This window comes from Colletotrichum phormii (genome assembly GCF_030913505.1).
Source record: "Colletotrichum phormii strain CBS 102054 chromosome Unknown BDP81scaffold_11, whole genome shotgun sequence".
Lineage (NCBI taxonomy): Eukaryota > Fungi > Ascomycota > Sordariomycetes > Glomerellales > Glomerellaceae > Colletotrichum > Colletotrichum phormii.
This window is the reverse complement of record NW_026851453.1, coordinates 1,031,230-1,044,846: the sequence shown is the minus strand read 5'-3', so window position 1 is coordinate 1,044,846 and position 13,617 is coordinate 1,031,230. Positions and strand designations below refer to the sequence as shown.

Here is a 13,617-nt window from a genome sequence, read left to right as displayed (position 1 = left end):
CAACCAGGCTGAAGCAAGTATGATGATGTGCAAAGAAGGTTGGTGATCGCAGGAAGTCAAAGTTTGCGTTACGGCGTTGCGAAGAGTGTGAACAACGCGACGGGAACGGGATCGGGAACGGGTGGACTTTCTCGACTTCGAGAAGGGAAAGGGCAGCAGCAACGTGCGATTGACAAGAGGACGACAGGACGGAATGCAACGTTGGTAGGGCAGGGCAGAGTGCAGAGTGAGGGTAGAACAAGGCGAGGACGGGCGGGCGAAACACCGGAAGTGCGAGGGTTGGGGTGAAACACTGACACTCATGTTGCTTCTGCGAAGCGCGAAGGCTTCTTCCTTGCGCGACGATGATGCGAAGTTGGTAGACGCTCAGGGGCGAGATGCAATTATTGCGATATTGCTTTGTTGGATGAACGTCGTCTTCGCGCGCGGTGGTTTGGTAGGAAGGAAGATGTGGATGGCCTTTTGATTTGAAGTTTTGTTGATTGTGGCAGAAAAAGAAGCAAGTTGAGTACGGGTAGAAAGGGCGAAGAGAAGAAGGGGGGCGGCGGATGAGATGAATTGGCGTTGTGGTTGTAGCGTCGAAAGTGACGGTGTGGGCGAGACGGAGGATTGGAAAGATGTACTTCGTACCCAAGCCCAAAGCTCAGTCCAGGTCCAGGTGCGACTTTCACACAGAGTCTCTCTCAGGCTTGGACGACAGAAGTCTCAGGCTCGTTTTTTCTGGGTCAATGGTCGACTGAGCAGCAGCAAAGGAGGATCAGTTTACCAGACGTGCCAGGGTAGCAGCAAGGACTGGGGGATGAGTGATTGAGTGTGGACGTGAGGATGAAGGGGGGGGGGGGATGAAGCGAGACGAGGCGAATGGGCCACAATCCACAATTCCACAGGGCCTTGGACGCAGGAACGTGGGCGTCAAGCGTGTGGCTTGAAGCGCTTCTTTGTAGCAGAAATTCGAATTGTCTGTTCGGGACGGGGGCGTGGTGCTTGGGGTGCCCTTGGCTTGCGGAACGATCGCCGTTTAGGTAGCTTTCTGGCTCCAGTAGGAGAGATGATTGTGGGTTGACGAAAGGGCCGTTCCCTTTTCTTTTCTTTTTTTTTTTTTGTGTTTTCCTCGACTGGGTTGGAGTGTGTGTCTGTGAAATTATGTTGTGGTCGTCGTTCGTCAACGGTCGTCGTCGTCTCAGTGTCGGATGAGTAAGTTACAATACACACTTTCTTCTTGAAGAATGAGTGAGTGATGAGAGTGAGAGTGAGATTTGAGTGTGAGTGTATTCGTGGATGGGCGGGCTTGGCGAGGTACCTGCTTGCGACGAAAAGGTCCCAATTGGAAGGCAGGGGCCGACGATGCAACGCGAGGGAAAGGGGGGGCAGCAACGTTGTCTGTCACTCTCACCCGCTGTTGGCCGTGGTGACTGGTGAGGTGAGAAAACTTGAAAAAAAAAAAAACGCTGTGTTCAGGCTGTGTGAGACTGCCTTGAATGTGTGTGAGAATGTGAGTGAGTCTGGCTGTCTCGACTCAGGCGGATGCGGTCGGCGGCAGGTGATTGGTCGAGGAGCGTCGAGGACTGGACCCTGAAGCTTGGACTTTTGCCTCTTTTCGGGTGCCTGTAACTGTAACAAGCGGCGGGCGATAATGGAGGCGAATAAACTTGAGGCGCTGGCGGGAGATGGCCCAATGCCGGCTCCTAAAATTAATGCAACTTTCTGTCTCTTGTCCCTCCAAGATTGTCTGATGTTAGTGGTATTGCTCGATGGATGCTTCGATCAAGTGTTCGCTGGCCGGTCGGTGCTGCTGCTGACTGAAGCAATACCTCCTTTTTTTTCTTTCCACCCGTCTTATTCTGGTTTTGGCTTCAAACTTGCAACTTGCTCCCTTATGCTTCCAAAGTGTCGCTGACTGTCCGTTCGTGCCGATGTCAAGACTCCCCAAAAAAGGTTAACCTTGAATTGGTGAAGGTGGCTGCCTCCTCCGATGATGCGGCGGGCCTCGTCCTGGTGGCTTGTGACGACCGCAGAGAGGCGATTATGATGGAGTGTGTCGAAGGCGCAAGGTCGACAGGGATGTTTGACGACGGGAATTGTCTTCTGTCTTCTCTTTCTCTTGGTGGTGGTGGCAGTGGTTTCAACTGCACCCAATTCGATAGCGTTTCGTTGGGTGGTAAGAATAGAAGCAGCCGAAGCAGATAGGTAGCGCGGCAGGCTTAGCTTCTGTAGCTGACTGTCACTGTCGCTACTCTTCGTCGTTCGTGTGGCGTGTGAGCTGTGAGGTTGCAGAGAGAGAGAGAGAGAGAGTTGCGAAATGCCCTCCAGAGACCGCCAATCAAGCGTTCGGCGATCCAGATCTCTCCACCTCGTGTTTCTTTCGCTGCCGTCTTCCCGTTTCTCGTTTTCCCGCTTTTTTTCTGGCTCCGAGTCCAAACACGGGATTTCTTGTGGGTTGCAGTCGAATAAACCTGCTGGAGCAACAATAGCAACGTCGATCAATTCCGCAGCAGCCGTTGTGAACCTGTCGCTGGGGTCACAGACAAGAGACAAAAGTCTGTCGTGGCAATTGAGTCTGTGGCTAGTCGGAGAATGACGCCGATGATCGAGTTTAGTGGTGTTTAGGTACTTTTGGTGCAAGGCCTGTGAGGTCGATGCGCCTCCGTAAGTACGAAAAACAAGCAACACCAAGCAATGGAATTGGAAAATTGCAAAGAAGAGTTCACGACCACGACCGCGACCGGAAAACGGGGAATTCAGCCTCTTAAACAACCAATCCATACAGCCTCCAATCATCCCATGCCCATCAACTGTAGGAAATATCGATCCTTCCGGCCACTTTCAACACACCCCGCTCGCTCGCTTCTCAGCGTACGGTCTCGGAAGCGCGAAACTAACACATGCAACCGCAAGCCTCTTTCCCCTCCCTCTCCCTCTTCTTGTCTACGGCTGAGCTCTTAGTCTCGCCTAGCGAGGGAGAAGAAAACGAGCTTCGGACTGCCTCGGGCTGCTGCTCTCTTTTTTTGCTTGCGGATCTGCGGCGTGTCAGGAACACTCACTCAACCCAAAGCTCCCCTCAACCATCCCAGCCCCGGCCAAAACCTCATCTTCCTTCGCCCCAATTAGACTCGGCTCCATGCAAGCCGTAAGCTCGCCATCAGGCTATCAGCAGGCTGGGCAAGTTCAGCTTACCTACCCGGGCCAGCAGCGTCATCCTAACAATCCGCTCTCTCAAAGCCTTCCATTCCTCCAAAGGAAGACTAGCAATCGATGAGTAGCTGCCTAACCGTAACGGCTTACTATGGAGAATTTCAGCAAGAACATCTTCACAAAGTGCCAAGGCCCCATCCACCGCCTCACACAGAGACAAGATATCCATGAAATATAGATTGAGAGAATAGGGGAATAACAAGCCTCACTCGGCTCGCCAAGGAACCCAGCTATAGGAACCCTCACAAAAGAACAGTCTAGCTTTACACTTTTCGGCAACCCATCAACACAGCCTTCTCCTCCGTGGTCCGTAAGCCATCCCGCCGCCGGCTCATTCTTCTAAACCAATCCGCATTCTACAGCGCCTTCAGCCCCAGGATGACCGTCCTTCGTCCTCCCTTGGAGCCTCTCGGTTGATCACCCACCGGGCCAGCAAAGACTTGGACTAGTCGAGATCTGGCTTGTCTGGCTTCTGCAAGTAAACTCTCCTCGCCGTCATCAACGGGGAATATCCCCCTCACCTCCATCACGGGCCGCTCAGAATATCGAAAGTCAAAAAGTCAATGCCCCCTCCAGGACATTTCTTGGCTTCACAAGCAACTGCCATGTCGCGCGGGGTTCATGTTCGAGATGCCAGAGAATCTGGATTTCACTCGGCAACCTTGCCGAAGGACAGCTTGGAATAAAAACCCCCTCACGTTAAACAACAAGCTTTTAGCCCTTCACATTCTTGCAGCAACTCCATAGTCTGAAGAGCGCTGAGTTGGCACTGGTGAAAACAGGCTACCCAAAAAAGTCCGCAATGCGTTCCGCTTTGGGCGGAAGCTGACACCGCACCCACACCCACAACCACCGCCCTCTGCCTCCCTTAGCGCCGCACCGCCAGCCGGTTCCAGGAAGACCGTAGGGCTGTGCTACCGAACGGCTCCAGGAGTGACCCTCTCTCTCTCTCTCTCTAGCTGGATTCCTCAGTATCCGCATCTACATCATCCCGAATCGGGCGGGGGGGGGGGGAGGAGAAGGGGTGACGAGACAAACGGCGGCCCTCCCTTCCGGTCCGCTTAACATTCATGCTTTCGTTCGCAACAGGCCCGTTAAGTCGTGGCTCGCTCGTCAGCAACATCAGACCTTGAGGATTTATGCATACTGCTGTGTTGTTCCCCCTCCGCCGAGCATTACTCATCCAGCATTGAAGCCATCTGGTCACCTGCTTCTTGGCTCGTGTCTTTGACCTCCGGCACTTGGGACGGTGTCGTCAATGATCTCCATTCTAGAGCTACCAGAAGCTGAAGAAGCTTCTTTGCTTAGTATCTTTCCCTCTGCTTTGGGAAAAGATGTGAAACTCGTGTCTAAGCCATCAAAACTCCTCTTGTCACGCCCGAACTCTCCCAGCCTTCGCCCGGCTGCCATGCAATTGATACAGAAAATGTCTCCTCCGCTTTCCTTATCCTCCCTTCATTACGAACGCTGTGAATTCCTTTCTGCTTTCATACGACTGCGTAGGCGGAAACATAGCTCACACTGGAGTCCCTCGGGCGTGTCACCAAGGTGCTACGCTGGTACTGGATGAACGTGAACCGATGGTCGCCGAGCTCCTCGAGCGCCGCCATTGTCACTCCGATCGGGTGTCTTCCGCACACCGTGTTCTTGGTCTGCTTGAGGTTGTCGTAGAAACTGCTGTGCTTTCCCGTCTTGATGGCCTCGATAGCCAGGTCATCCACCATCTTGATTGTCTCGTGGATGGGCAGCCCGTCAGGCTTGGGGCCATACTCGTAGAGCCTTTCCCTACTATCGAGAGTCCCATCTGGGCAGTAGATTGTGTAGTCAAAGTGTCCACCCCAGTGACAGAAATCGGAGCTGACAATGAACGCATTTTCTGGGTCCTTGATATACTCGGCGAGCCACTTGCCTACTTCCTTCTCCTCGGCCTTGTTGTTATCGCCGATCAGGATCGGTACGACGGGCGGGAAGTTCTCGGGTGAACCGAATGTCTGCTCCAGCCGGATCCAGAGGTACGGCAGATGCATTTCTAGCGAGTGCTCCTTTTTATCGTTGGATCTCGGGATCCCGGGCATTTCGAACTCGTCGAGAAGGCGGGCTGTGACTTTCTCGTCCACCTTGAGATCTCCCCATGGTGTTCCGTAGTTCTGATATTCGCTGACGGCGCAGCCTGCTAGGTAGAACGTATGTGAGGGCCCGAGGAGGAACACGCGCTTGGCTTTGCTGAGATCGAGAGCCTTGTAGGCCCAGGCTGCCGTAGCACCTGAGTATGTGTAGCCGGCATGGCTACAATGCCATTGCAGTTTAGTTGAGATGTCCCCATAGGTTGTAGTCACTGTTGGATGGAGATGAACGGGAGGTAAGACTCACGGAGCAATGATAACTCGAGCACCAGGTACCGGCAGGCCATTGTCCTCAATCTGATCGGGCACATCGGAGAGAAAGTCATCGAGCTGTTCCCTGAGTTCTGAGGGGTCGCCCAGGTACCATTCTCCCTGTTTGCCCGGTGGGCGGGTGTCTCCGGACGCCATGGCTTCAGATAAGCTGCTATGGCTAGCAGGGTATGAGAGAATTAGAGTAGAGATCGAGACGGATGAGAGGCAGGCGTGATGAGTGATGCCAAAGCTTATGTCTTTGGGTAAGGCTGAAGCTAGGAGATGTTGAAGTGACCCGATGTGCCCCGCACTGGGACGACTTGGGAGCTTGGAACCTTGGGGTGCACGAGGATGACGAAGACGCGGGGTGAGCTCCTGCCCGCCTGCGCATCTTAGTGGGGGTGTCGTGGTGGGGCCGAGCAAGTCCCGGCCGGCTGCCGCGACTGTGGGCCTTTTCGCCCGGAAATCTCGCGGCTATGAAAGTGATTGTGCTACCCGACCGTCCTGACATCAAGCTTTGAGAAGGCATGTTGGAGTATCAATGTGAGTATCGAAAGTGGCTAGTTGGTGCGTTCAGATCGCGTTGGATCTCTTCAGTCAATCCAACTACCCGGCATAACGACGCGAGGCGACTCCACAGCCCTCCAAAACTCGCCAGCAAAGGCCTCGATCTCAATGATCCAGTGAACCCTCCAATCATCCACATCTGGTCCGTAGTCGAGACTGATAATTCGCACTGGTGTCCAGTATCGATCACTCCTATCAAAGGCACTTTCCGCCTTCGTCATCCACCCAGGCCTACTACACGCTTGTAGCGGGTTCCTGACCACTTTGCGGGAAAGATTGATGGCATCGCTGTCAAAAGCGCCCTTTACTTCAGGGTGTGTGAATCTCACTGTCTCAGATTCTTGCTCTCCATACGTGAGTAGATCAACGCCCGCAGAGACCAGGTCTCGGAGCCACTGTTTGAGCACTGCTTGGAAGACATCGTCCCAGTCTTCCAAAGGTAAGTGGGGCGATAGTCGGCACAAGGCGCCACCGAGAAGAGATATCAAGGGCGTAGCTTTCCAGACAGGTACAACGAACCAGTCCCACGGGACGACAGTCTCGATGTGACACAAATCCATTGTGTTGGGCAAGCTCCGTACGGTCTTGATAATAACGTCACTCCAGGCGGACGTGTAAGTGCGCGGCCGTAGGATCCGCGGGTCAAATTGCAGCTCGTCCGCGAGTCTTATCCCGGTAGCTATGGCTGCGGAATGTAGCAACGAGAAGCCGCATTCCGCGCTCTTTTCTACGTCGCTTGGTGAGATGGTGTAGTCGGAGGATAGAAGGTCGAGGTACGTGATATCTTCGCGGACGATGAAAGCGGCAAGCCTGACTGCCTCGGCGCGGTCGCTGAACGAAAACCGCGTTTGATAATCGGTGAGGAATTTGGAATAGTATACTCGAATATACTCGTCGCCGTAGGTGTACTCCGTCATGAAGGTAAAGAGGCGCTCGAGAGTAAGTGTGAGAGTGGTCTGGGCGGCATTGCGGAAAAGGGAGACGATGGCTCGGTGGTTGGCATCATCGTGCCGTTCAAAATTGGTTCGAGATCTTACGATGACATCTATGGGGGTTCTTTAAGGTACCCGAAATATGATTAGAGGAAATTCCACTTGAGAGGGGAGATGATGGATGGGGATGCCGAACCCGCCGTAGCTTTCTCGTTCATCGTCGGCGAGTACGCCTTGCTGTATAAGGGCCTGGCAGATCTCGAGCCTTTCATGATCAGCAGCTATCTGATTTCATGTGAGTCGCCCATTACCTAAATTGGCGGACAAGATTAAAGAACCCAGACTGCTTACGTATAGAAGCGAATGACCGGACTCGTTCCTGTCGAATGGGGTTGCTTCACCCATCTTGAAGAGGTTCATCAGCCGTGTTAGGTCTCCTTTCTTAACAGTCTCAAAGACTGGAGAGAAATCTGGTCTGATGTTATAAGAGTGAAAACAATACTGCCACCCTGTCCATCTCAGTTCTCTCACGCACTGAGACCACGGTATCTGTAACGAAGCGGTCCATCCGTCGTTACTCCTGGAGCGTTGAAACGAGTATCGCCCATATGCCTTGGACTTAATTGACATATTTGGTATTCGTTTTGGTGGTGCAGGAAGCATCTTTTCAGGCCCTGTGTCATCGACTTTGGGTTCCACAACCTCCTGGGTCTTGATCATGTTGACGACAGCCTGCGCCGTCTTTTTCACCACGTCTTCCTGGCACGCTATGCTGTGTTCTCTAATTCGATCCGAGGTCTGTTGAATTACAAGCTGCTCAGATATTTCGGTCTTCGCCCTTTTCAGAATAACGATCAGTCGAGCACAGGTCAGACACAGGGGAGGAGTAACTTACATATGGAAGTAAGTGATGGCAAGTTGCAAAGACTCCATAGCCCAAGCAAGCTCACTCTCCAACATGGTAATTTCCTCCTTCTTCAACGTTATGATCTTTAGCGAGTTGACCCGCCGTCTAAAGTTGCTGCTAGGCTTCTGAATCTTGCTCTCGAGTTTCTCTACGTGAGACTTCATGGTAGCCTCGACTTCCATAGCGTAGGTGAGACATTGCTGGGCGGTTGGGTGGAAGCGTAGTTCCGGGTACTTTGCAAAGTCGGACTCGATATGACGCAGCATCGGTTCGAGGGATTCGAGCCTCTTGAGTCGGGCTTTGAGGTCGTTGGGAAGCTGCTTGACCTGCTCCCACATTCGAATAGCTCTAAGGATGGCCTTCCCCGTGCCAACGCCGGCTTGGACAAAGGCGATGCTACTTGCTGCAATCTCCATGACTGGCGATGGGCGACCCCTTCCAGAAGTTGAGGGCGAAGCGGGTAGAATAACAGTCTGGGGCGATCAGCACTTGAGCGCAAGCATTTCGGTAGCGACGGAGACCAGTTATACCAAAACTATACCCTGAAATTATCTGGCGGGCGCAGTCACAAACATGCAGCGGAACGGGCCTGCTGCCTCGGCGGCAAACCTGCATGATTCGACATGGGTAGTAACCACTGAAGACCACATACATGCGAACCGGCCGTTTTCGTGACCCAACCAACAAAATTCGGAGACAGCTGAAATCTCATTGCATAAATACCTAATTAGGCCAAGATAAGCTCTTCTATGCAACTGTTTCGCTGATGATCACACTGCGTTGAGAGGCACCAGCTTGCGGGAGGTTTGGTAGCCTTGAGCTTCGCAACAGCTTGGAGTGGCTCAACAGAAGGAGCAAGACGGAGGACGCTGAGTTGTTGCATGAGACGACATTGTAGATCGCCGTCTTGTGCTATTTTTCTCCTCGATGCCAAAACTACATAGGCGCTTGAGCTTTGCGATACTCAGACCATATCAACGGGAGGGGCTCCTCCGCCTCCCAATCCCAGAGTCGATCCCACTCTTGATAGTAGCGACTAGTAACACCATACTCATCTTCCCAACTACCCGGGATCTTCAGTTCGAATTCTTTCTCCTGAATTGCCCAAAAGTCGCCTGCATACTCCTCGTACTCATCGGCCCACCAAAACCTCCAGTCGTCTCTTGATGGTCCAAAAGTAATACCAATGAGATGGAGACGAATGGGCGGGTCCAGACGTGAGCTGAAGCAACCCCATTTTTGTCGAATGACTGAAAACCCTCCTTTATAGAGCCCTCGTTCTTTTCTTGATTTAGAACTAAGGCATCCAGCCAAGCATCAATCCCCCTGTGAAGTCGTCGATAACACGAAGCCCTTCGAGCCCCTGTCAAAGAGTGAGGGTCACCACCCCAACCGGGAATCAGCGAGATCAACTGTGAGAAAGCGGTCTGGCCTTTTTCGTACAGACCATAAGGGAATTTCTCGAGATGGTGAAGACCTGCAGGGTCAAGCTCAAGGATTGTTTCGAGAAGTCGACACCACGCGATTTCAGATTCCGATTCAGGTTCAAAGCCGTCCGAACTGTCCATAGCCTGATAGACCATGCCTATTGCCAAGTATCGGAAGAGAGACAACCGGTGTTCCATTCTTGAAGATTCGAGAACGTCAACGGTGAGGTTTTCGGTCTCCGGAAGCAATAAACGCAACTCTTCTGAGGACAGTTGATCGCCTGTAAACACTAGTGTCCTGAAATGCTGCAGCCTCTTTTCGAAAGAAAATGATTGGTACCGATGACAGCCCGCATAATTCAACAAAATTCGAAAACTCGTGTTGTCATTGCCCGATTGGAGACTGTAGTCGAATGCTTCGGGGCCTTCCAAGAAATCGTCCAGACCATAACGTGACATTTCGGCCAGGGCTGAAGAAACATCATCGATGTCATCCTCTTCATCAAAAATCGGCAATTGTAACAGTTCCAAGGCCCATGAGTAGCTATTTATAGAATATTAGAGGGCCATGGCTTCAGGGCTGGAAAGAGAAGAAGAGAAGAGGAAATCACCTTGTACCGACAGCATTTTCGAGTACGACTGCCCCTAGGCCACAGTCTAACAGCGCTTGAACCAATTTTAGGGAACCGAAGCTGAACGCAAACTGTCAACCGTGTTAGTCACAGTCCTGGTCTTGAGAAGTATTAAAGAGAGAGATGAAATACCTCCAGTAAAGTAGATCCATACTGATTACGAACGAAGGGGCTTATCTTCCGATCGTCCAAATGTTTAAAAACTTCAAGGACGTCGTCTCGTTCTATTTTGTTATGCAACTCTTTGCCCAAACACTCCACAACTTCATAGGATCTGAGACTCAGCTGCCATCCCCATAAGCTTCTTTAAGCCAGTACGGAATATACTGACCCCATAAGCCAGCTTGGTGGTTGCGCATGCAGCTGAAAACCAAAGTTTGATCTCCAAGAGAGACGCAGCCTACCGATCATGGTTGGTTTATGAGAGAAGCTTGAAGTTACTGGAACTGTAGCGACGAAAGATCTGCTAACACCTGTTTCGTCGTCACTCAGGTCGTTGTCATCCGCAACAATGTTACTCGGACTCTCTTCAGCTTCGGTCAGAATGGCAACTTTTGTCTGGAGCATCTGAATGGATTTGAGTTCAGACGCCTGTTGTAGCTGGACCATCACTGAGTAGGACATGAGTGATCTAATAAGATTTCCGTCAGCAATGTAATAGAACGATTCGTAAGATGAATGACTTGCGTCAAATACTGCTCTCGCGCTAGCCTGAACAGTTCCAAAGCCACATCGAGTTTGGAGTCCAAAACACTTATATCCTCTTTGCGTAGCACAGTTCTTGTCGACGCTAACTTTCTCTTGAACCTACGTGGATCTGTAACCTGTGCATGGAGTCGGTCAACATTTTCTTGAAGGTCCTTTAGGACAGTCCTGGTTCTAGCGATGTGTTTCTGCAAGAGGGCGCTATTCCAGGCTTGTTGCGGGATTGGGCTATTGGCAGCCTGGCTCTCAGTCTCCAGCAGAAAATCCTCGAAGTCTTTGAGCCTTTCGGCCTTTTCGAGAAGGGCGTCCGGGACGTTTTTGATCTCTTTCCACAGATTGACGAGCTTAATCGAGGCTTTGGAAACCTTGGCGGTTATATCGACGACAGCGATGACACTCGCTGCTAGGCTCAGGGCTTCAGCCATCGCAACTGATGTTTTTGTGCCAAAAATAGCTCAGAGTCCGCAAAATTGACGGGGGCGTGGAGCACACTGAGGAGAGGGAGAACTGTTGATAAAATTAGAACGGCGCAAGCATGCAACGGCAAGAAATGAGGGGAAGTCGGAGAGATTATGGTCCTGGAGTTTATGAGGCTGTGTTACGGTCATTGGTTGAGGAACGTCTGCTGTTTGCCCGGTTGGTTTGGACACTCCTCAAGTTGGTTCGCCAATTGCCTACCGGCAGGGTGGTGGTGGTGGCCCAGAGTACGTACCAAGTATGCCTTGTCCTGCCACTCAGATTTTCATTGAATTCGCACCTTGACTACAAGTGAGCCCGTGAATTGAAAGTTCTTCCCGGTTGCCTCAGAACTACTGTCCACTGAGAATCTGGACAAGATACCGATGAGGTTGGGCAGCGGACCTAAGCCGTTTTCTCCCCAGCCTGCATGATGTGAATGTACTTGCCCATGCCTACGTAGTCTGAATCTCATGTGTTGTCACCGAGAGCAAGCCTAATGTATCGATGCGCCACAGGATGACGTTGTCTTTCTACCCGGACCTACTACCTGTAGAGCGTCGCTTCATCCGAAATTGCCCCGAAAACGGCGGACACGGGTACCCCACAGCGGCCCGGGTGGATATGCCGCGCAGGACATCCGTACTTGTACTATCGGCGTGAGTCACCCCGCACTTGAGCCTGGAAACGGCAATTCTTCGGACCTGCCGCGCTGGTGCGGTTTCCTCAAATACCTTGGCATTCGACAATTAACAGTACCCAGGCCAAGCTTCCGTGTTCTGTCAAGCATACCATAGTCTCTCCTCTGTATTATCCAGACAGAGCTTGTGTTTGATCATCCGAAACCCCAAGCATGGAACCCGCTAGCGAACTTCCCCAGGTCGACAACCCAGCCAACACTCAGCCAACACCAACAACCTCAAAAATAATCGCAACAACATACCACTCCGTAATCGAACCCACAATATACAACAGCCTCCCAGCAGTCCTCAAAAAGTTCACCTTCCCCGAAAACCCAAGAACCCTGCACCGCTGGCGCAAAGAAGTGGAAGCTCTCAACCTCGCCAGAGGTCACGTACGTACCTGCCTTTCCCTCCCCTTCCCTCCCCCCTCAAACCCCAATCTCGTGTCTCATATCTGACCTCACTTCCATCCCAACTTACACACCCAACAGCCAAACATATCCCAAATCCTCCACTCCTCCCCCTCCCCACCAACAATAACTCTCCGCCACGAACCAGGCCTCAGCCTAGAAAAATACATCAACCCGCAAACATCCCACTGCACCCTTCTCCCCTCAGAAGCCCGCGCAATCTGGTCACAAATCGCATCAGCCCTATCCCACCTCCACCAAAATTGCAATATAATCCACGACGACGTCAAAGCAGACAACATAATCTTCTTCTTCTCTCCCTCTCCCCATGCTTCATCTCATCAAGGTACCCACCAACCACCCCACGCAGTCCTAATCGACTTTGGCGCTGCCCTCACCTCCCCATCCACTCTCCCCCAAAACGGCTGGACACCCTCCGGAACACCCCCCTACGCACCCCCCGAGTTCCTCCACCGCCATAAATCCTACGTCTCCGATATCTGGGGACTAGGCGTCACCCTCCTCTTCTGTTTTGGTTATGTCCCTCTTCCCACAGGCTCCTGGATCCTCCCGCACGTATTTGAAGATGAAGCTGTCAAACGAGAAATGGAGGTGTGGTTAGATGAGATTGAAGAGTTGCGGACGTCGTTGAGTAGTAGCGGGGATGAAGGGAAGGTGTTTCTGGGTAGGATGTTGGAGAGGGATCCGGGGACGAGGATCGGGAGTGTTGAACTTGCGGGGCTTTTGAACCCAATTTAGAACAGAAGATGGTCTGGGTAAGGTATATGAGGGTGGAGAGATAGCAGAGAGTATCAACATCTAACATTCAGGCCCAGAGCCAGGTCAAAATAATGTATAGATCCATCATCCTTCACAACAACATCAAAATGAACACTTTCGCCATACACCACACAAGCCCGAGTCACCGCACAGCAAGCACCACCTCCCACCTACACCTACATCCATCCATCCATCCATCCATCCACCTCACCAACCCGACCCGGCCCTCCGGAAACTCCATCCCATTCAACTCTAACCACCCCTTCATAAACTCATCGACTCACAAGCAGGGCCAATCCCAGACGCGAAGTTCCTTTCATCCAGCACAGCCCCTGCACCAACCTCCCACCCAACACCCCAAACTCGAAACTCTTTTAAACAAAATCACCCGCATACCTTGCCTACCCACGCTACACAACACTATGTAACCCCCCGAGCGTACCTCGTAGACGAGCATCCCCTACCCATACCCACCGGATCAGACTCCGAACTTCCCCCTCCTTCCCTCCCCAAAACTCATCATCCCATCCACGGCACGCTCGGGCAAACTC

At 52.1% G+C, this 13,617-nt stretch overlaps 5 protein-coding genes across 5 annotated transcripts; 1 reads left to right on the top strand and 4 right to left on the bottom strand.

Moving 5' to 3' along the window:
• Positions 1-4,261: 4,261 nt before the first annotated feature.
• BDP81DRAFT_429294 (memo-like protein) lies at positions 4,262-5,930 on the bottom strand. Its single transcript, XM_060590506.1, has 2 exons — positions 5,563-5,930; positions 4,262-5,478 (listed from the first exon to the last, which is right to left on the bottom strand). The coding sequence occupies exons 1-2, from the start codon at positions 5,721-5,723 to the stop codon at positions 4,680-4,682; spliced, it is 960 nt and encodes a 319-aa protein (XP_060444841.1). The 5' UTR covers positions 5,724-5,930; the 3' UTR covers positions 4,262-4,679.
• A 161-nt stretch (positions 5,931-6,091) lies between these two features.
• Positions 6,092-8,389, bottom strand: BDP81DRAFT_350091 (uncharacterized protein; the record flags this gene model as incomplete). Its single annotated transcript, XM_060586192.1, has 4 exons — positions 6,092-7,190; positions 7,263-7,351; positions 7,418-7,904; positions 7,962-8,389. The coding sequence occupies 4 exons, from the start codon at positions 8,387-8,389 to the stop codon at positions 6,161-6,163; spliced, it is 2,034 nt and encodes a 677-aa protein (XP_060444840.1). The 3' UTR covers positions 6,092-6,160.
• Positions 8,390-8,952: 563 nt separating this feature from the next.
• On the bottom strand, positions 8,953-10,101 carry BDP81DRAFT_35325 (uncharacterized protein). Its single transcript, XM_060586240.1, has 2 exons — positions 10,012-10,101; positions 8,953-9,944 (listed from the first exon to the last, which is right to left on the bottom strand). Exon 2 carries the CDS (start codon positions 9,857-9,859, stop codon positions 9,050-9,052), a length of 810 nt encoding a protein of 269 aa, XP_060444839.1. The 5' UTR covers positions 9,860-9,944; positions 10,012-10,101; the 3' UTR covers positions 8,953-9,049.
• BDP81DRAFT_35328 (uncharacterized protein) lies at positions 9,955-11,245 on the bottom strand. The gene is made up of 3 exons (XM_060586243.1): positions 10,720-11,245; positions 10,165-10,663; positions 9,955-10,103 (listed from the first exon to the last, which is right to left on the bottom strand). The coding sequence occupies exons 1-2, from the start codon at positions 11,160-11,162 to the stop codon at positions 10,339-10,341; spliced, it is 768 nt and encodes a 255-aa protein (XP_060444838.1). The 5' UTR covers positions 11,163-11,245; the 3' UTR covers positions 9,955-10,103; positions 10,165-10,338.
• Positions 11,246-11,989: 744 nt separating this feature from the next.
• BDP81DRAFT_429290 (kinase-like domain-containing protein) lies at positions 11,990-13,240 on the top strand. The gene is made up of 2 exons (XM_060590505.1): positions 11,990-12,268; positions 12,368-13,240. Exons 1-2 carry the CDS (start codon positions 12,047-12,049, stop codon positions 13,043-13,045), a joined length of 900 nt encoding a protein of 299 aa, XP_060444837.1. The 5' UTR covers positions 11,990-12,046; the 3' UTR covers positions 13,046-13,240.
• Positions 13,241-13,617: the final 377 nt, after the last annotated feature.